This window comes from Nycticebus coucang, chromosome 4 (assembly GCF_027406575.1).
Source record: "Nycticebus coucang isolate mNycCou1 chromosome 4, mNycCou1.pri, whole genome shotgun sequence".
Lineage (NCBI taxonomy): Eukaryota > Metazoa > Chordata > Mammalia > Primates > Lorisidae > Nycticebus > Nycticebus coucang.
Window position 1 is genome coordinate 93,525,164 of NC_069783.1, and position 22,828 is coordinate 93,547,991.

At 40.9% G+C, this 22,828-nt stretch overlaps 3 protein-coding genes across 5 annotated transcripts in view; all 3 read left to right on the forward strand.

Annotated features, from left to right (window-relative positions):
• Positions 1 to 6,432: 6,432 nt before the first annotated feature.
• On the forward strand, positions 6,433 to 7,239 carry C4H2orf15 (chromosome 4 C2orf15 homolog). The gene has a single exon (XM_053588373.1). The coding sequence runs from the start codon at positions 6,832 to 6,834 to the stop codon at positions 7,237 to 7,239; it is 408 nt and encodes a 135-aa protein (XP_053444348.1). The 5' UTR covers positions 6,433 to 6,831.
• Positions 7,240 to 10,060: 2,821 nt separating this feature from the next.
• LIPT1 (lipoyltransferase 1) lies at positions 10,061 to 18,619 on the forward strand. Of its 3 annotated transcripts, none has more exons than XM_053588366.1 (2): positions 10,061 to 10,149; positions 17,435 to 18,619. In XM_053588366.1, exon 2 carries the CDS (start codon positions 17,436 to 17,438, stop codon positions 18,555 to 18,557), a length of 1,122 nt encoding a protein of 373 aa, XP_053444341.1. In that variant the 5' UTR covers positions 10,061 to 10,149; position 17,435; the 3' UTR covers positions 18,558 to 18,619. The 3 variants fall into 3 exon arrangements, with proteins under 3 accessions (XP_053444341.1, XP_053444342.1, XP_053444343.1); XM_053588367.1 differs by lacking the exon at positions 10,061 to 10,149 and adding an exon at positions 10,192 to 10,452; XM_053588368.1 differs by lacking the exon at positions 10,061 to 10,149 and adding an exon at positions 13,231 to 13,240.
• Positions 10,097 to 22,828, forward strand: part of MRPL30 (mitochondrial ribosomal protein L30) — a 68,470-nt gene continuing 55,738 nt past the window's right edge. Inside the window, exon 1 of the transcript XR_008379550.1 lies at positions 10,097 to 10,149. The gene's annotated coding sequence lies outside the window, so the exon portion shown is untranslated. The remainder of the gene's footprint in view (positions 10,150 to 22,828) is intronic.

Here is a 22,828-nt window from a genome sequence, read left to right on the forward strand (position 1 = left end):
AAGTAAGGGCGGCGCCTGTGGCTCAGTTGGTAAGGCGCCAGCCCCATATACCGAGGGTGGCGGGTTCAAACTCGGCCCCTGCCAAATTGCAACCAAAAAATAGCCGGGCGTTGTGGCGGGCGCCTGTAGTCCCAGCTACTCGGGAGGCTGAGGCAAGAGAATCGCTTAAGCCCAGGAGTTGGAGGTTGCTGTGAGCTGTGTGATGCCATGGCACTCTACCGAGGGCCATAAAGTGAAACTCTGTCTCTACAAAAACAGAAAAAAAAAATTAAAAAAAAAAGTATGGGCTCTCAAAGACCATAAATGCTAATCTTGTCACTCCTTCAGATACTAAGATTATTCTGAACACAAGAGTCTCATTATCTAGCATTATTTAAAACAAATAGGAAATAATGTACTAGCTTTAAAACTATAAGTTGGAGTTGAGTACTTCGGTGGGAATCAGGGGATTTTTTTTTTTTTTTTTTTTTGAGACAGAGTCTCACTATGTCGCCCTTGGTGGTTTGCTGTGGCATCACAGCTCATAGCAACCTCAAACTCTTGGGCTCAAGCGATTCTCTTGCCTCAGCCTCCCTTGTAGCTGGGTCTACAGGTGCCTGCCACAATGGCCGGCTATTTTTTGGTTGCAGTTGTCATTGTTGTTAAGCAGGCCCGGGCCAGGCTCCAACCCACCAGCTTCAGTGTATGTGGCTGGCACTCTACACACTGAGCTACTGGCGCCAAGCCATGGGGTTAGGGGATTATTAATATAGCAAGTAGGAAAGTACCTCCCTTAGGGAAAGAATAAGAACAGTTTAAGCATTTATGTAACTTAAATATTACTGAAGATTCTTTGGAAAAAATGCAGGGAAACAGTCATTTGAAGGCCTACAGAGGGTGTAAAGATTTTCCTTTCTTTTCTTGTCAATGACTGTTGTCTTCTTCCCCTAATGAGAAAGTAAAAATGTCCTTCCTTCTATGGAAGCCCAGTGAGTGGTGCATTGCCTCACCCTGTCCCAACTAAACCTTATACAGTATCCCTGATCTCTGTCTTGTGACACCCTCTGTGTAGTTCTAAGGTCTCAGTTTTCTAGTCCCTTGGTTTCTCTATCATTTCCAAAGCTTCACTACAAACACCTCTATTTTGCCTTTCTTTTTTCCTGTCCCCTTCCTGGTCTCCTCAAAGAAAAAAAAAATCTGGCTTGGCACCTGTAGCTTAATGGCTAGGGTGCCAGCCACATACACCGGAACTGACAGGTTCGAATCCACCCCTGGCCTGCCAAAACAACAATGACAACTACAACCAAAAAAAAAAAAAATAGCTAGGCGTCATGGCAGGCACCTGTAGTCCCAGCTACTTGGGAGGCAAGAGAATCACTTAAGCTCAAGAGTTTGAGGTTGCTGTGAGCTATGACACCATAGCACTCTACCAAGGGCAACAAAGTGAGACTCTGTCTCAAAAAACAAAACAAAACTGGGATTCCATTTACACACATATTAAGCTACCTGATACTGCCCCACAGCTCAGTGATGCTCTGTTCATTTTTAAAAATTAGTTTCCTCTGGCTGGGCCAGTGGCTCATGCCTGTAATCTTAGCATTCTGGGAGGCCGAGAAGGGCAGATCATTTGAGCTCAGGAGTTTGAGGCCATCCTGAGCAAGAGCTAGAACCAGTCTCTAAAAGCTGCTGGCATTGTGGTGACTGCTTATAGTCCCAGCTACTCAGGAGCCTGAGACAAGAGGATCACTTGGGCCCAGGAGTTTGAGTTTGATGTGAGCTATGACACCACAGCACACTACTCAGGGCAACAAAGTGAAACTCTGTCTAAAAAAAATAATAATTAGTTTCCTCCTCATGATGAGGCTTGAAAATCCTGGACAATGAGCATTCATAGGGTTTTACTTTATTTCCTTTCTCTCAGGAATCACTCTTCTGCACTCCCTATGGTCCAGTACCTAAAAATTATTGTTTCATGTGTTTTGTCTGTTTTTTAAGTTGCTTAAGGCATGGGGATAAATCTGATCTCTGCATGGGGATAAATCTGATCTGTGTTACTTCACCATGAAGTCTACCAGCTTGTCATACTTTCAAGCCCCATGTCTATAATTACCCCTAACAGAAGTGGTTTGCAATTCAAAAATTGCTTCAGACTGAAAAAACTATAACTGCAAAGGCCTTGTAGCAGGAGAGGGTTTGGCATAGCACAGGCTTAAGGAAAAGCAGTGAGGTCACAGGGCTTAGGAGAAAGGAGAGAGTGTTCATTGGTATATTAGTTTCTTATTGCTATTGTCTATTGCCAAATCTATTGCCACAGATTTGGTGGCTTTAAGCAACACAAATTTATCATAAAGTCCTTGAGGTTACAAGTCCAAAATGGGTCTCACTGGACTAAAATCAAAATGTCAGTAGAGCTGCATTCCTTCTAAAGGCTCTAAGGAGAATTCATTTTCTTATCTTTCCAGGTTCTATAGGTGGCCTACATTCCTTGGCTTTTGGTCCCCATCTGTCTTCAAAGCCAACAATAGTCAGTCAAGTCTTTGCCATGTCACATCACACTAAACACTGAAATTTGTCTCCTTTCACTTAGGAAGACCTTTGTGATCACCTTGGTTCCACCCAATTATTCCATAATATTCTTCCTATCTGAGAGGCAGTGGATTGGCAACCTTAATTTTGGCAACCCTTTGCCATGTAACATATATTCACAGCTTCTTGAGATTAGGACATAGACATCTTTGGGGGCCATTATTCTACCTACCACAGCTGGGGACCAGAGATGTAGAGAATTTGGCTTGTGCTCTGAAGTGGGAAGCAACTGGAGTGTGTTAAGCAGAGGACTGATGTGATTTGGCTTGTGTTCTAAAAGGCTCAAACCAAATACTGCTTGAAGAATATACAGTGGGAGGGATGTGCAAGGGTGGAAGTAGAAATAGGATTCATTGACAGATTGGATGTGGAATATAAAATAAAGAGGAGTTAACAATATCTTCACCAGCAGTGCACAAGGTTTCCTGTCATCCTACATTCTCCTTATACTTGATACTATCTGCCTTTCTAAAGTCTTACCATTTTGATGATAATAAACATGCATTTCTATTAATATGATAGATAGTAAATTTGTCTCTTTATATACTCAATCTATTTGGGATTCCCTAATCTGTAGATTATGTCTTTATATACTTTGCCCTTTTCTCTATTATGTTTTTTCCTACTTTTATCTTTTTTTTTTTTTTGCAGTTTTTGGCCAGGGCCAGGTTTGAACCCACCACCTCCAGTATATGGGGCCGGCGCCCTACTCCTTTGAGCCATAGGCACCACCCCCTACATATTTTGTAGGGGTTATTTCATTCTGCCACCCAGGCTGGAGTGCAGTGGTATAATCATAGTTCACTGTAATCTCAAACTCCTGAGTTAAAGTGATCCTTTCTCCCAGGCTCCCTATCTATACGACTATAGATAGGCATGCATCACCATACCTGGATAATTACCTTTTTTTTTTTTGAGTCAGAGCCTCAAGCTGTTGCCCTGGGTAGAGTGCTGTGGCATTACAGCTCACGGCAACCTCCAACTCCTGGGCTTAAGCGATTCCCTTGCCTCAGCCTCCCAAGTAGATGGGACTACAGATGCCCACCACAACACCTGGCTTTTTTTTTTTTTTTGGTTGTAGTTGGCATTGTTGTATGGCAGGCCCGGGCTGAATTCGAACCCTCCACCTCTGCTGTATGTGTCTGGTGCCTTAGCCACTTGAGCTACAGGAGCTGAGCCGATAACTGCTTTTTTAGGGAGAGATGGGATCTCAGTATCTTGCCCAGCCTGGCCTCAAAGTCCTATCCTCAAGCAATCTTCCTACCTTAGCATCCCAAAATACTGGGATTACAGGCATGAACCACAGCACCCAGTTAAGGAGTTCTTTTTATATTTCAGCTATTGCGTCTCCTGTCATCTTGGACATAGCAAGTATCTCCTTCTAGTCTCTTTTTGTTCGTTTCTTATTGAATAGAAATTCTTAATTATGAGTAATCAAATCCATTTGTTTTCCCCCTACTGTTTAAGCTTTTTAGGTCTTATTCACACCCAAAGGCGACAAATACATTGTCCTATATTTTCTTCTATTTCAAGTATAGTTTGACCATTCACATTTAGGTGTTTAATGCATTTGGACTCCACTTTTGTATGTAAGATAACGATTCTGCTTTAATTTTGTCTATATAATGAGCCAGTGTTCACAATACCATCATACTAAATTTAGTCTGTTCTGTCTCCTTTGCCTTATAGTGTTGCCTGTATCATATGTGAGGTTCCTGAACGTACCTAGGTTTAAGTTGCAGCTCTGTTATGTTCTATTGATCATTTATTTATTCCTGTATGAGATTGTTTTTTGTTACTTTGACTTTGTAACATATCTTAATATCTAGTAAAGCGAGCCTCTATGTTCTTTTTGTCCAAATTGATTTACCTCTCTATGGACTTTTGTTCTTCCATATACATTCAAGATTTCTTTTTAAATGGCAACCTGAATGCTAGTCCAAAGATTCCCCCAATAGACTTTTTCACCTTCATGTCCTCAAGACTCTGGGGAAGTTAAGGTGAGACTAACTGGGCCAAATCTACCTTACTGTATTTGGTTCCTCTTTAATCCCTCTATTAGATTGAAGTTGAATGCACAAATTGATAAATATATAAGTTAACATTATTTTATGTTTGTTAATTTCAAATGCAATATATTGTTTCATAGTTTTATTAATGTTTTCTAAAACTGTTTTCCAATTTTTCATTTTGAAAAAGTTGTAAATCTACAGAAGTGTAACAACAATACACTAAGCAATTTTTATCCTCTACCTCCTAGATTCAGCGACTATTAACATTTTGCACATTTTACTTTCTCTCTGTATTTATCTATCCATTGCTAAACAATTTGAGAGCAAGTTGCAGATACATCCCTCATAACTATTTTAGCATGTATGTCCTAAGAACAAGGACATTCACTTAAATAACCACAATACAATGATCACATCCATGGCATTTGACAATGATGCAGTATTATCATCTAATTAACATTTATCTCCAAATTTTCCAATTGTCCAAGTAATAATATTTGTAGCATATCTCCTCTCACCCCCCATTCAAGATCATTCACTGCATTTGGAAATCATGTATCTTTAGCCTTCTTTAATCTTAAACAGTTCCTCAGCCTTTCATGGTATTGGCATTTGTTAAGTACAAATTACAGAAGAACCTTCATAGTTAACCACTTCTCTACACTGACCACCTCAAGTTAACCTAATTTTCATAAACTATACACACACCATATTAGTACAGTAGGCCTAGTTCTTTATGTTGACCATCTCTGTATGTTGACCAGTTTGTTGTTTGTTTTTTTAGACCGAGTCTCACTATGTCACCCTCTGTAGACTGAGGTAGTGTCACAGCTCACAGCACCCTCAAACTCTTGGGCTTAAGCAATTCTCTTGCCTCAGTCTCCCAAGTAGCTGGGACTATAGGCGCCCAACACAATGCCTGGCTATTTTTGTTGTTGTTGTTGTCATTGTTGTTTATCAGGCCCTGGCTGGGTTTGAACCCATCAGCCCCAGTGTATTTGGCCCACGCTCTAACCACTGAGCTATGGGCGCCAAGCCATGTTGACCAGTTTGTTACAGTCCTTCCGGTAGTCAACTTACAGAGGACTTAGTGTTATTTGTTTTACAGAATGTCTCCCAATTTGGATCTGTTTTTCCCCATGATTAGATTCAAGTTACACATTTTTGACAGGAATGTTTCCTTTTTAATTAAAGAGGAGAAAACCAAAGAATAAACCCTATTTTATTAATTCAAAGACAATTTAAGAAGAAACATTCATTTTCAAGTTCCAAATCTAAGAAAGAGGTACTACATATACCCACGTTTTAGAATTTCATGAGAGATCTTTCAAAAATTTAGCTTAAGGCTGGGCATGGTGGCTCACTCCTATAATCTTAGCACTTTGGGAGGCTGAAGCAGGTGGATGGCTTGAGCTCAGGAGTTTGAGACCACCTTGAGCAAAAGGAAGACCTCATCTCTAAAAATAGCAGAACATTGTGGCAGGCATCTGTATTCCCAGTTACTCGGGAGGCTGAGGCAAGAGGATTGCTTAAGCTTAAGGGTTTGAGGTTGCTGTGAGCTGTGATGCCACAGCACTCTTCCAAGCGTGACAAAGTGAGACTCTTATCTCAAAAAAAAAAAAAAATACCAGTAGCTAAATATTAAAGAATTAATGCATTCTAAAAGGTGGGCAAATGCTTTCATTTACAGTGGTGGAATCTGCTCCCGATGTCAGGTCACTGGTAGAACATCTTCAGTAGAACATTATTCTCCAATAAGCACTGCAGGGAGCCTGTCCCTGTCATTCTTGTTAACTCTGCCTAGAAAATTTCTGTCCATATTTCAAAGAACAACCCTGACCTAGGCACACCTCCTTTGGGAACCTTTCCAAGGCCACCTGTCCTGCATGCCCATCTCCCTTAACAGATTGTGCACCCTTAATAACAAGCACTGTATCTTTATTGGACATCTTTATTTTTTGCAGAGCATGTTGCAGAGTTCTTGGCCTTTAGTAGTTACTTCTTCTTAACCCATTAATAATGAATTAAAAGGTTTTTCTAGCAAGAGTGATAGCAAAGACTAAAAGAAGTTCTATTATTTTCTGAGAAGTAATAAAACATAAAATCGGGCAAATTCCATTTAAAAAAAACTTTCAAGGTTTCTATAGAACCTGCAAACTTTCCTGCAAAGAAAATGGAAATGCTGAAAGGTAGAAGGCAATTTTACTTTATATTTTTAGCATCTCAATGACATTTCACTCATATAAATACTGCCATGAAGTTAGTTGAAATTCCTGCTGTATTCACTTGTTACCTGTATTTTTTTTTTAGTAATCAAGTTGAAGAAGCATTTCCACTACTTAAAAAGATATTTGCAAAATACCTCGATATTTGTTCAGCTATCCCAATGGGATATTCACTTAGTAAATCTGCTACTCAGGTTTCTGCCATGCCTACAGATTCAAAAGGAAACAATCACGTGATTCAAAGGTCTGAGAAAAGCAGGTTGGAACCAGTTACTCAATTATTTCAAAACACCAAGAAAATAAGATTAGAAGACATAAACCAAGAAAACTTCATAAGAATTAAAAGGACTGGCACAGAATCTCTTTCAGAGAAAGCTGTGGGCTCGATGGTGTATGTTATGGAAAGTGATGGAATACAAGTGACAGATGTGGAATAAAGTAATTTGTACATATTATCAAAGAAACCAAAAATTAGTTTTGATTAAGAGGGAGTGTTGAATAAGAATTTAACTTATTTGAAAAATCTAACAAAATGAAGGAAGACTATTATTTTACTTTTAATATTTTCTTTTTTTTTTTCTTTTTGTTGCAGTTGTCACTGCTGTTTTTAATTAGCCAGGGCCAGGTTCAAACCCACCACCCTCGGTGTATGAGACTGGCACCTTACTTCCTGAGCCACAGGCACCATCCTATTTTACTTTTCACTATTTATGAATCACCTTAGACTGCATTTTTTGATGATGCATATTCAGAAGTCCGTTGCTTTAGGGAGAAAAGTCTTCTAAAATTCAAAGCAGATTTGTCTGATATTGTATTTTATCCTTATTAAAAATCAGAGTTTTAAAATAACAATATTTTGACATTGGTACTTTGAGATAGGGATGTGCCTTCGTCCTCATTTGCAGCAAAGTAATAAACATTTCTTTCCGATCCTCAACCATTTGTACTTGTCATTCTGATGTGGCCTCTGGGACAAGTGCAACCTTTTTTTTTTTATTTTTTTTTTAGTGCAACCTTTTAGTAATAATGCTAAAACTGCTTATATGCAAGTCTTTGTGTATATGTTTTTATTTCTTTCCCTTTTTTTTTTTTAAGAGAAAAGGTAGGGCACTAGCCACATACACTGAGGGTGGCAGGTTTGAACCTGGCCTGAGCCAGCTAAAAAACAAGGGTGACAACTTCAACAGCAACACAAAAAATAGTCGGGCGTTGTGGTGGGCACCTGTCGTCCCAGCTACTTGGGAGGCTGAGGCAAGAGAATCGCTCACGCCCAACAGTTGGAGGTTGCTGTGAGCTGTGATGGCACAGCACACTACTGAGGGCGACAGCTAGAGACTATCTCAAAAAAAATAATTACTTAAATTAATAAAATAAAATATTTTTATGGCACCAAAACATTTGGCTTTGGGGGGGTGGTTAACAGTCACAGTTATCCCAGCTGTACTGCATGATTATCGCTCACTGCAACTTCAAACTCTCGGACTCTGATGATCCTCCTGCCTCACCCCTCTGAGTAGCTGCGACGATAGACCCATACCACCACATAGTGATAATTTTTTCTATTTTTAACAGAGATTGTAGGATCATGAATGTCCCAATGATCTTAGCAAAAGCACATTTGGTGGATTAACAGGGAAAAAAGCCATTTTGGAGTAGGTTAAAGATGAACGGGAAGTAAGGAAGCAGATACACTGGATGTATAGCAAGTAACTCTTTAAGCTTGGTGGCTCTGAAGGGTAGTTGACAGAATGAAAAGTGAAAGGACAAGTGAGGTCCCTGAAGGACCATTAAGAAGAAAGTACAGCATGTTTGAGTATCATTGGGAAGATTCCAGTAGAAGTACAAGGAAGAATAACCAAGGGACAGAAGCCTTGGAGCAGGGAGGATGGAATGGTATTCTCTAAAACCATTTAAGCAGGAAATCAGGAAAAAAAAAGAAATCTGATCTGTACCATCTCAGATTTCAGAGAAATGTAATTTAGAAAGAAGCCATATAAACAGAGAATATTGTGTCGCTATTTTGAATGATAACTAGGAAAATTCCTACTACAATTAACTCTGAACAGAATCCATTCACACCTGCATAATACAAGAAATAAAGATAAACTCAGTGACCTCAGTCAAAAGTTTAATAATAAAATGAGGAGTCATTGTGTCTTTATTGTAGCTTTCTGTGAAGCCCTGGTCATTTGCCATATCAGCATCACCAAACTGTGAACATTGAAAGCTTCTTTCTCCAAGAGGCAAGTCTTAGTAATTTCTATTCTAACTGAAGGAGACTGATTCCTGCGAAAGATTGAAAAAGATGATCAGAAATTCTTTGGGTTCCCAAAAGGTGAGATCCATTACCTCCTCCCATAGCTCTGGGCTGCTTTTGTTGTTTGGACCAATAGAGTGCGGCTGAAGCGCTGCTTGGAGGCTAGGATTAAACTGAGGTGCCCCAGCAGCCAGCCAGCACTAAGTGCCAAAGTGTGAATAAGGCCATCTTGGACTGCCCAGTTCAGCCAACCCTTGCTGAAAGAAGCCATACGAATAAGGCTAGGTGATACCAGCAGAGGAATCACCCAACTTGCCCACAATAAATCATTGTTTTCAGCCAGTAATGTTTGAAGCAGGCTTTATGCAGCAATAATTAGCTGAAACTATTATTACCTTGCTGCCTTATCTGCTGGGGGAATTTCCCACCATGGGGTTTTCTTAACTGCAATAAGAGATAACCTGATCACTAGCCTTAAGTGTTTTCTGAGCCTTTCTTATTACCACCTCTGTACTGAGAATAATCAAGGTTTATGTCTTCCAATACAATTTCTCTTTCAAAACTGATTTGAATTTCCTCACCTTTCGAGTGGAGTTACCTGCCACTTGGTGTGTGTGCAGGAAATATGTAAAGACTCAGCGCGATGCCTACATGTTCAGTGGAGTATTTTCTGGTACCCCTGCTCGCCGTGTGGCCTGACTGCTCTGGGTTTCTGAGGACTCCCCCTCAACCTGTCACACTTGCCTCTCCTACCTTAGCCCCGAGGTGGCCGTTATCTCTGTGGGGTCACGCGGGGAACTCCCATCTGAACTGGGGCTTTAGGACTTTGGTATTTTCATCAGAACGTGGCCTGCGTCCCCGCCTCCAAGGGCCTTTGAGAGGCGAGCGGACCCCAGCACCCGGCGACCCCGCTGGCAAGAGGGCGGGCGGCGCGCTCCCGGCGCGACTCCGCCACGTCGGGGCGCTTCCGGCGGCCGGATCTCAAGGGGCGGGGCTGGGTCGCGTCCGCGGCCTGCCCGGAGCGGAGCCCCCACGCGTCCTTCTCCCGCACGAGTGTGCACGAGACTGCGGGCGCGCCCGGAAGCGGCAGGTGGGTGAAACCGGAAGCGGCCCTGACCGGGAGGCCACGGACCGTGGCCGGCGGCTGTGGGTTCGGGTGCGCGCGCTGATTCCCTGGGGCGGCGGACTGAGATCTGGGGCCCACCGCGGCCGGCGCTGAAGGCCCTGCAGTTCACCCTCAGCACTTAGAGCGCCTAATTTAAGTGTTAGGAACGGTCTATCCTGAACACAGGAGAGTAAACCGGGTAAAATAGGTTGGATGGCGGCTGTGTGCACGCCCACCGAGAGGCAATAAATAAAATAAGACATGCACATGACCATAATGAAGTTATGGGTAAGTTATGTATTGTCAGGGAGTGGACAATACAGATAGTAGGATTTTGGTAAGTTTTTATGAAGAACTTGGGCCTGCCTAGAAAGATAGATGGAATTGTCCTTTTTTTCTTTTTGTTGCTTTGGAGAAACATGTTGGGCAGTGCAAAGGTAGCGGCGGGACCCCAAGAACATGGAAGAAAGAATGTCTCCTGAGGATAAACTGTAAGACTGATAATTAAAGGGTGAGAGTGGAGATATGCAAAGTGATTTTTGGGAAACAAAATTTTACCAGGTCTTCAAATACTGACACTGCCCTAAAGGAAGACTGTGTATCATTCAGTCTGAGGGAGAACTACTAAAAAAGGGAATTAAAAAAAAAAAAAAGCAGGCGGCGCCTGTGGCTCAGTGAGTAGGGCGCCAGCCCCATATGCCGAGGGTGGCGGGTTCAAACCCAGCCCCGGCCAAACTGCAACAACAACAACAACAAAAAATAGCCGGGCGTTGTGGCGGGCGCCTGTAGTCCCAGCTGCTCAGGAGGCTGAGGCAGGAGAATCGCATAAGCCCAAGAGTTAGAGGTTGCTGTGAGCTGTGTGACGTCAGGCACTCTACTAAGGGCGGTACAGTGAGACTCTGTCTCTACAAAAAAAAAAAAGCCCATCTGTCCCAGAGGAATCCAAGCCTTCCCCCTGGGGGAGATGGCATCCCCGCCAGCCTAAGAGTAGAATCTTTCCTGGGCTCTTATGATTTGAGGTGGCGCTTTTCTGTAGGCTCATTCAGTCAGACATTGAAATAATCCTCAATCCTTTTATTCTCATTATGTGTTCACCAAGCAAACTTATGCTAAGTTGGCTTGTCAGTGAGTAGTTGGGCAGGCTGATCTGAATATCTGCTTATGTCCTATCGTTTTCTTTGTAAATCATTAAGTTAGCGTTCAGATGTGGACATCCCTTTGGTTTCACTTTTTCCCACTATTTGTGTTACTCTTTTTCATCCTTTAGGGCTCAGTTGAAATAGTACATCCTCACTGAGGCCTGTTTATTGGTTTATGTGTTCAAGTGCCTAGAACAGTTTCTGGCACATACTAGGCACTCTGCTTAACTCCTCAGTCTTTTCTTACATGTCAAATTTCTGATGAAGCCCAGCCTAACAATCTTGTTTAAAATTCAACCTAACTCCTTTCACCTCACTTCCTCCCTTTTTGAGCGCTACTTTTTCTTATAACCCTTATCACCATTATTTATTTGGCTCATCGACATATCCCGAACGCCAAGAACAATATCTGTCATGTTATAGGTGAAAAAGTTGTTGAATTAATACCTTTGTTGTGTTTCATTCACACTGTATACACAATGCCTGGATGAACAGAGATATTCTCAGTACTGTTAAAATACCTCAATTAGATCAGTACATGAATTGGATCAATTCCGATTCTGGAACCCTAAGAAGATTGGATTTTTGGACAAAATCAATGTCTTGGATGATAGTTGATTTATCAAGGTAAATGCCACTTTGATATGTCTTGGTTAGGAATCCTTGTACACTCAGGGAATGGATGTTATATGACAGGAACAGTATCATAGGAATAGAGATGCAAAGGGAGGAACGTTGTAACAGTTACTATTATGGCACATTTAATATTTGCCAGACATGAATGCTTTACGCATATGAACATATTGAATTCTGTCAAGCATTCTGTGGGGTCTGAGATAGTTGAAGCAGCTGGAAGTTAAACTACTTTGTCTAAGGTTATTTAGTAAGTGGCAGAGCTAGGGCTAAAATTTAAGCTCCTCTTTGCTATCCTGTCAAACTCTGCATATGGAGACAAGAGAGCCTCAGAGGCTCACACCTTGAGAGCTGAGGTGGATCGCTTGAGCTCAGAAGTTTGAGATCAGTCTGAGCAAGAGTGAGCCCTAGTCCCTAATAAAAATATAAAACTTAGCTAGGTGTTGTGACAGGCCCCTGTAGTCTCTGCTCCTCGGAGGCTGAAGCAGGAGGATCACTTGAATCTGGGAGTTTGAAGTTGCTGCATCATCTTAGCGATAGAGTGAGACTGCATCTCAAGAAGAAAAAAAGAAAGAGCCTCAACCTTGGGGAAAGATATTTCATAAGGTCTTTGAGAACATCCACAGACACCATCCAGTATATTGTCACCTGTTTGTTACTGTTTCTCCCTTGGATCACAGTGGAAGAAGATGCTGACACAGACTGCCTCCCTACCTGAACTCTGGATATGAACACCATCACTTTCTCTTAACCAATGTTGCCCTTTGTTCCTCTGCTGACTCTCCCACCAGCCTCAAACTTGCTAGGTCTCTTACATCTTAAATTCTGTCCTAACTCCACATTCCTTTCTAGCTTTTCCATTTCACAACTAGAATACACTTCCTGTCTCCATTTAGGCCTCTTACTTACTCAGCACTTCTGGTTCTTGCCAAGATCACTAATAACCTTCTTGATGCTTTTAACTCTAATAGATCCTTTCAACCCTCGTCTTATTTGCTCAATCTTTAGCATTTGGCACTATTAACCATTTGGTGTCACCATTAACTTACAGTCATGATACCATATTTAAAAATTTTCTTTCTAGGGCAGTGCCTGTGGCTCAAGGAGTAGGGCACCGACCCCATATACCAGAGGTGGCGGGTTCAAACACAGCCCTGGTCAAAACTGAAAAAAAAAAAAAAAAAAAAAAAATTTTTTTTTTTTTTTCTATAGCTAGGCGTTGTGGTGGGTGCCTGTAGTCCCAGCTCCTCAGGAGGGTGAAACAAGAGGATTGCTTGAGCCCAAGAGTTTGAGGTTGTTGTGAGGTATGAAGCCATGGCACTCTACCCAGGGCCACAGAGTGAGACTCTGTCTCAAAAAAAAAAAAATTGTATTTTTTCTTTCTTTTCTTCTATTCTCGCTTTTTTTTGGGAACTCTTCCCTCTTTCCTGTCTCTATCCCTTAAATGTTGCTGCTCTTCAGGATTGCATCAGAGGCTCTCGTCACTGAGCTATCTCTGGACATAGAGTCCCCTACCAATGGCCTGTTTCCAGCTATTGAGCTCTGACCCATTGGCTGTTCCATTTGATAGTTCAACACAGTCAGAATGAACCAATTGTGTTCACCCCATACCTTCTCTTCCTATGAAATCTGTCCTAGGAAATTTCTCCTCTTTCCCTCTCTTTGCCAGGCCAGAAGTCAGGCATACTATTAATAAAATGGCTAACACATATTATGTACTTTAATGCCAGACATTCTTTTAAGCACTTTACATTGTATTAGCTCATTTAATCTCAATGATCTGATATGAGCCCTGTCATTATTCTCATATTACAGATAGGGGATCTGAGGCATAGAAAAGTTAACTAATTCATCTTATGTCATTCATCTGGCAAAGGAGAGATTTGGGATTTGAATGCTGGCAGTTTGGTTTAAGCTTGTAATCATATCACAAAGAATGTGATCCTTGACCTCTCTCATTCACCCAGTTACCAAATATTGTACATTCTCCATTCTTAAGTCTCTAAGTGATGTCTCCAAAGTATAAGTCCAATCTTCTATTTTCGTAAAACTCTTCAACACCTCCCTCGTGGCTCTCAGAATAAGATTCAAGCTTGGATTTGAAGGCTCTTTATAATCAGCCCTTTATTGCTCCTGCCTTCTTATCTCCAGCTCCCCATTCTTGCACATGTAAAAGTACCAGCCAGTGGAATTAAATTCTTTATGTTGGGCCTGTCTCCTTTTTTTGACAAGCTGTTGCATATTGGTGGAATACTTTTCCTTACCCTTTTTTGTCTCAGCTTCAATGTCACTTCCACTCATTAGAGTTAGATGGCCCTCTAATGTACATACTTTACAACTATCACAGCACTTATGACAGTATATATATATATATATATTTTTTTTTTTTTTTGTAGAGACAGAGTCTCACTTTATGGCCCTCAGTAGAGTGCCATGGCATCACACAGCTCACAGCAACCTCCAACTCCTAGGCCTAAGCGATTCTCTTGCCTCAGCCTCCTGAGTAGCTGGGACTACAGGCGCCCGTCACAACGCCCAGCTATTTTTTGGTTGCAGTTCAGCCGGGGCCGGGCTTGAATCCGCCACCCTCGGCATATGGGGCCGGCGCCTTACCGACTGAGCCACAGGCACCACCCATGACAGTATATTTTAATTATCACCTTACTTGCTTTTTAGTTCCACTAGATTGTGGGGATATTAAAAGTTCCTTGAAGGCAGGGGCTAGTCCATCTTCTTAATATATTCGATATTCATTCCTTTCTCTCTCTGCTACTGTACTTCATACCCTCATCGTCTCTAGCTTAGGCAACTGCATTAGTCTGTTACTGTACTCTCTGCCCCCGTCTATTCTTTCTTCAATTCATGCTCAGTACCATAGAGGCAGTTAGCTGAAGACACTTCCCTGATTAAAACACTCCAGCTGCCTTCTAAAAAAGCCAGATATTTCAGGAGACATGAATTTATTTCCTCCCCTCCTTTATCCCCTTACTGCCCTGTGCCTGGTGGGTACTCCATAATTACTTGTTGAATGCATGTGGAACTATCAAAGTCAGTTGAAAAAACAGAAGAAAAACAAGATTAACCAAAAAAAAGAAAAAAAAATGTAGTCTGGATGCAGAGGCTTCCTAGTGAAGCTAGAAGACTAGTAACTAGAAGACTAAGACTAGTAACTAGCCAGACTTCAGTGAAGCTAGAAGACTAGTAACTTTTTCCTTTAGGAGAGAGTCCCCAAAACATGCCTTAGTATTAGATCACTCTTTGCCTTTGCATATGCTTGAAATATGCTACTCACATCTACCTGGTAGACATCAGATTTGGAGACTCATTTCAACTATCTAATCCTTTGTTAAACCTTTTCAGACCAGCTGGGTATAGTGGTATATGCTTGTAGTTCCAACTACTCAGGAAGCCGAGGCAGGACAATAACTTGAGCCTAGTGGTTTGAGGCTGCAGTGAGCTACAAATGACATCATTGTACTCCAGACTGGGTGACAGACTGAGGTCCTGTCTCTTAAAAAAAAAACAACAAAAAACTAAGAACTGAAAACCCTCCCAACATTTCTAGGCAGAGGGAATGTAAATTGGTTCAACTTTTCTGTAGCGTAATTTATAAAATATAATTAACAAGATGAAAATATGAAGACTCTAACCTAGGGATTGTACTTTTAGGACATTACTTAATCTAATGAATTTTACTTATAGACTTTAATAACCCATTCCCAGTTCTTCAACCTAAAGGAAAATTTTAGACATTCTAAGAAATAGAATTAGAATGGTTTATTTAAGATCATAAGTAGTCAAAATATTTCATTTTCTTAACTAGTATTTTCAGCTTTTTGTCACTTAATATTTCACTAACATGAATAATGTGTAAAGGGTTCAAACATAATGCATTTGTTCATATTCTTTCTTTTTTTTTTTTTTTTTGTAGAGACAGAGTCTCACTCTGTGGCCCTCGGTAGAGTGCCATGGCCTCACACAGCTCACAGCAACCTCCAACTCCTGGGCTTAAGCGATTCTCTTGCCTCAGCCTCCCAAGTAGCTGGGACTACAGGCGCCCGCCACAACGCCCAGCTATTTTTTCTTTGATTGCAGTTCAGCCGGGGCTGGGTTTGAACCCGGCACCCTCGGTATATGGGGTTGGCGCCTTACTGACTGAGCCACAGGCGCCGCCCTGTTCATATTCTTTCTATATAACCCTGCACAATTCTATTGCCTTTCCTGACATCAGGGCTTCAGCCTAATTCAATATTGATCTAAGAAAAGTTATGCTTCCAGTAAATTAAATATCCCAAAATCAAACAGGAATTATTTTGGAAGTATTATAAAGACACAGAGCTTTCCACAGAGATCTTCTTGAGTACGTTATTGGTAATAGAAAAACTAGAAACAAGGTTGGCACCTGGAGCTTAGCAGCTAGGCCACCAGCCACATACAACAGAGCTGGCAGGTTCAAACCCAGGCCAGGCCTGCCAAATAACAATGATAATTACAACAAAAAAATAGCCGAGAGTTGTGGCAGGTGCCTGGAGTCCCAGCTACTTGGGAGGCCGAGGCAAGAGAATTGCTTAAGCCCAAGAGTTTGAGGTTGCTATGAGCTGTGACACCACAGCACTCTACCGAGGGTGACATAAGATTATCTCAAAAGAAACTAGAAACAACCTAAAATTACAGACTAAGAGACTGAGTAAACTGGTATATTTAACAATAGAATATTATAAAATCATTAAAGCTGATATAAAAGTATATTTAATGTTGAATGAAAAAACAGGATGATTACACTTTGGGGGGAGAAAAATGTGAATATATATGCCTGTATATGAACAGAAATAAAATAGGTATACTCTAAAATGTTAATCATGATTAACTCTAGGTGGTGGAATTATGGATGCTTTTATTCTTGCTTATTTGTATTCTCTTCATTTTTCTCAACAAACATGTATTGTGAATTCAGAATAATATGTTTGGCTTTGATATATATTTGAAGCAGATTTATTGTTTGAAAATGTGTATTCCATTCAATTGAAATTATTTGAAATTTGTCTTCCTTTATTTCCTTCAAATATTCTATTGTCGAGTTGCCCAAGACTAATGGTAAAGCTAAAAGGCAAAAAAGGCACAGTGGCTCAACGCCTGAAATCCTAGCACTCTGGGAGGCCCAGGTGGATTGCTTTAGTTCAGGAATTTGAGACTAGCCTGAACAAGAACAAGACCTGGTCTCTTAAAAATAGCAGGGCGTTGTGGCAATAGGAAGCTGAGGCAATAGTGTCTCTTGAGCCCAAGAGTTTGAGGTTGCTATGAGCTATGACACCATGGCACTCTACTTAGGCAAGAAAGTGAGACTGTCTCAAAAAAAGCAAAAAACAAAAGAGCAACTCAACTCGATAACTTACAGAATTAGATATTTGGATCAAATAACCAGTAATTGATAGCTAGAAAATAGAGTTTAACTTTTCCTTTTTCAATGAATTAATTTGTTTGTCTTCCATTTTTAAAAGCATGCTGATCCCATTTTCAGTGAAGAATTGCTTCCAGTTACTTTGTAACTCCAAAGTCCCAGCTGCTGGTGTTAAAAACACAGTAAAAAGTGGGCTCATTTTACAGTCGACTTCCAATGATGTTTATCAAAATCTGGCTATAGAAGACTGGATCCATGACCATATGAATCTAGAAGGCAAAACAATTCTTTTCTTTTGGAGAAATTCTCCCTCTGTTGTAATTGGTAGGCATCAGAATCCTTGGCAGGAATGTAACCTGAATCTAATGAGAGAAAAAGGTATAAAACTGGCTCGGAGAAGAAGTGGAGGAGGAACAGTCTACCATGATATGGGTAATATCAACTTGACTTTCTTTACAGCCAAAAACAAGTATGATAGAATGAAAAATCTGAAATTAATTTTGAGAGCTCTGAATGCTGTCCAACCCCAGCTGGATGTACAAGCTACCAAAAGATTTGACCTTTTACTTGATGGACAGTTTAAAATCTCAGGAACAGCTTCTAAGATCGGCAGGACTTCTGCTTATCACCATTGCACTTTATTATGTAGTACTGATGAGACCTCCTTGTCTTGTTTGCTAAGGAGTCCTTACCAAGGGATCAAGAGCAACGCCACTGCCAGCATACCTTCCTTAGTAAAAAATCTTGTAGAAAAAGATCCCACTCTGACCTGCGAAGTACTGATGAATGCTATTGCTACAGAGTATGCTGCTTATCATCAAACTGATAATCACATTAACTTAATAAACCCAACAGATGAGACGCTATTTCCTGGCATACATAGCAAAGCCAAAGAACTACAAACTTGGGAATGGATATACGGCAAAACTCCCAAGTTTAGCATAAACACTTACTTTAATGTGTTACATGAACAGTTAGATTTGGAAATTAAAGTATTCATAGACATAAAGAATGGAAGAATTGAAATCTGTAATATTGAAGCGCCTGATCACTGGTTGCCGCTGCAAATATGTGACAGGTTAAGTTCAGGTCTTATTGGCAGTAAGTTTTGCCCAACAGAAGCTACCATGCTGACAAACAAATTACTTAGAACATGTCCACAAGATTATGAAATACACAGTAAATGGAATATTCTCTGTGAAAAAATTAAGGCAATAATGTGATTCCGGGTAAATTTCTTAATACTGACAGTTGGAATAAGAAAATAAAACTTCTCACACATGCACATTGTGTATCTCTTTTTAAAAAGGTATAGTCTTGGCTCGGCGCCTGTGGCTCAAGCGGCTAATGCGCCAGCCACATACACCTAAGCTGGCAGGTTCTAATCCAGCCCACGCCCGTCAAACAACAATGACGGCTGCAACCAAAAAATAGCCAGGTGTTGTAGCGGGCACCTGTAGTCCCAGCTACTTGGGAGGCGGAGGCAGGAGAATCACTTGAGCCCAGGGGTTGGAGGTTGCCGTGAGCTGATGCCATGGCATTCTACCTAGGGCGAAAGCTTGAGGCTCTGTCTCAAAAAAAAAAAAAGTAGTCTTTTTCAGTTATTTCTGTACATCTGAAATTATCATGTATCCTTGTCCATATTTTTGATTGACTTCTGCCATACTGTTTCTTTCTTTGTTGATTTTAATACCTGGCACATATTTATATTTCTGCTCCTTTTTACTGTCTTGGGGATGTATACCATATTAGACACTAAGACCTCAGAATTCTTTTTCTTACCTGTAAGGAATTTAACCAAGATTTCTTGCCTCCTCTCTCATCTTAAACTCTGAAATTCTCCCTTTTAGTTATATTTTCTTATCTTTCCATTCTCTCCTACTAAATCAAGCCCAATGCACTTTTCTAAGCCCTCAACCCCTCCTTTTTCTCCCCTTGCTTCATTTTCTTTCCACCCCAGGCTGAGGGTACTGTAAATATACCAGTATTTCCGTTTGCTTCCCTCCCATGGTGGTGGTGGTTTTTGACAGAGTCTTACTCTGTCACCCTAGGGTTCAGTGGCATCATCATAGCTCACTGCAACCTCAAACTCCTAGACTTAAGTGGTCCTCCTGAGTAGCTGGGACTGCAGATGCTGCACCTAGTTATATTTTCTCCCAGAGTGCTAGGATTACAGGTGTGAACCACCAAGCCTGGCCCCACTTTTTAATTTTGATTTAAGCAGTTGACTTCTTACTCTTTCCAGCAGACAATACTAGAGGAGAAATCCTGCAGATTAGCCCAATTTTATATTTATCATTTTCAATTTGTGAGTCTTCTTTCTGTTGGTGTCAGATTCAGTTAATCTCTGGTTGACTTCCTCTTATTCTTGAGAGGGCTTATTCCGAAATGTTTCACTCTTCCCAAGCTTAGAATTCTACTACTATTGTCACAAGCCTTGATTCAGAATTTGTTGAGAGCTGGGGCCTTCAGAAATAAACCCTGCTCGCTACCCATGTTCTCTACTTGAACATTTCTTTTTTCATACAGTGTCAGGGAGAGATCTCCCGTTCCTTCACGCCAATCCACCTAGTTACCTTGGATTTTGTCCTCTTCTGCCTGTGTTTGGGCCTTGCACCATCACTTATATAGCTTCCTTATCTTGCGTTTTTTTCCTCTGTCCACTTCTATTGGGTCCATAAGCATAGTGAATGAACGTACTAATGTCTCCCCTTTCACAAAACTCTCCCGCTCAAGATTCCTTTTCTCTCCATTACTTATGGCCACACTTCTTCAGAGTAACATCACTGTTAGCCATTTCCTGTCCCTACAGTTCATCCATGTACTCGTATTTCTAGAGTACTTACTATGTATTCAGTGCCTCCTGTGTGCCAGGAACTGTGCTAATAGCTGGATGTTCATGGTGCTTGAAAGAGACATGGTCTCTGACCTCAGTAATTGATGATGTAATGGCTTTAAACTTTTTAAAAAGTATAGTAGAGTGAAAAGTGTATTAATATTACATTGTGCTGCAGCACACACTTACACATTCATGTATACCTAATAAAATTGATCTAGGGCCGTGCCTGTGGCTCAAGGGGTAGGGCGCAGGTCCCATATACCGGAGGTGGCGGGTTCAAACCCAGCCCCGGCCAAAAATCACACACACACACAAAAAGATAAATAAAATTGATCTTATAAGCCATCTGATTCAATAGCATTAGAACAGTTTAACTGGGGCCAGAAATATCCACTTCCAATATGGCCTCATTGACATGGCTGGCGCATTGGTGATGGGAGTTGGCTGGGAGCTCACCTGGGGCTGTGGGCTAAGGGCTTTGGTTCCTTTCCACTTGGGCTGCCTGGATTTCCTCACATCATGGTGGCTAGATTCCCCCGAGAAAGTGACCCAAGAAAGCAAAGCAGAAATTGTTTCCTTTTATGACTTAGTCCTAGAATTAACATAGTATCACCTCTGTTGGAACAAGTGCATTGAAGTTCAACAGGAGGGAACATAGATACCTGCATTTCCACGGGAGGAATGTCAAAGTCATTATGAGAAGAGCTTCAGGAATGAGAGATTTTATGGTAGCCATTTTGGTAAGGTAAAATTTGCCACACAAACGGCGTACAGGAAGGCCCTAAAGCAGGGAGTAGGCTTATTTAAGGTATTGAAGGAAGTATAGGTAGATGCAAGTAAAAGGGGAGAATGCAGCAAGACAAAGTTAGAGCATTAAGCAGAGACCAGGTCATGTAAAGACTGATAAGCCAAAGACTGGTTTTATCTTAAGTGCAATGAGAAGGTATTTTTATGAAGATTATTCCGGCTGTTGTGAGAATGCATTGCTGTAAGGCAAAATAGGAAGCAGAGAGAGAGCTAGTTGAAATGCTACTGTAGGAGTCCAGGCAAGAGATGCTGTTGGCTGTAGAAAGTAGTGTATTAGGCACTTGTTGAAAATTAGTGATAACTCCTGTTTTCAGGGCAGGGTTTAATTTTGGTTCTTTTAAAAGGGAAACTAAGAGGCAGTTGTGTATAAATGTTCTAGAGATGCCATAACACAATCTTAGACGTTTCTCAGTTCTGGTGCTGGATGTCCAAGATCAAGGTGCCGGCAGATCTGGTTTCTTCTGAGACCTCTCCTTGGCTTGCAGACAGCCTCATTCCTATGTCCTCACATGATCTTCCGTCTGTGTGTACGCATATCTGTGTCCAAATTTCCTGTTCTTGTAAGGACGCCATCATATTGGATTGGGATCCACCGTAAAGACCTCATTTTAACTTAACTCTTTAAGTTACCTCACCTTTAAGTTATTTTAAATTACTTTATTTCCTAATATGGTTACATTCTGAGGTATTAGGGGTAAGAACTTCAGCATATGATTTTCGGACAGGGGAGGGAAGCATAACAGACTGAAAATACAGGGGTTTCCGGACCCTGGGAGACCTCTGCCTGAAACAATGTAATACAGTATTTGAATATCACCAAATTGATTTCAGTCCATTTTTATGACTTATTTTCATATATTAGAATGGGTCCATTCCATCTCCTCTCCTTTTTTTTTTTGTTTTTTTTTTTCTTTTTTAGGAACAGTAGTAATAGGCACATAGGGTTTTGCCTACAACTGGTTATCTCAAGAATCGGGTAGAGTTAAGTGAAAGGAATTTTAATTTCCAAGTTGCTTCTGGAATAAACATGATTGGCAGTTAAGTTGTTCATTTGAGGCAGGTTTAATGGACAGGTGCTTTTGTTTCTTAGCAGCAATATTAAGTATGAAGTAACCACAATTTTGAGATTCCTCATGGGCACATTTTTTAAGCATTAAGCTTGTTGTAACACATAAAAATTATTTTCTGAGAAAAGTATAAATATGATGTGCTTTGGTGCAGTAATACCAATTAGAGTGAGGACATCATCAGTTGAAGGGTGTTAAGGACTTCAAGTTCCAAAAATGGAAATGTGAGGAAGCAACACCTGGAACAACTTCAAGGTATAATTTGTTTGTTTTTGGCTGGGGCAAAAACACTTCCGGCATATGGGGCCTGCGCCCTACCCCTTTGAGCCACAGGCGCCACCCCTTCAAGGTATAATTTGCAAGTAGATTCCACAGACCCTTTTTAAATGCTCGCATACGGGGATGAGAAAGGAGTCAAAATGACTCTTATTCGAATAATGGGATGGTTAGCAATAGACATTGGGAGTGGGGGAGTATATATCAGAAGTTCAGAATGTATTCCATATTTGAAATGTTTGTATGCTTCTGAGATGCCATATAAAATGTCAAATAGGCCACTGAATTAGAACTCCAAGGAGAAGTCTTGGCTTGATTTATAAATTTGAGAGTTGACAGCACATACAGAGTATTTTAAGTCATGAGAATGGATAATTTTGGACTTTTTGTAATTAATTTAAAATTTAAACCATTTAGCATCTGAGTCCCCTATGCCTGATAAATTCTCCGCCTCTAAGACTTGGTAAGAGGTAGAGCACATTTCCCATGGGAACAAATTTCACTA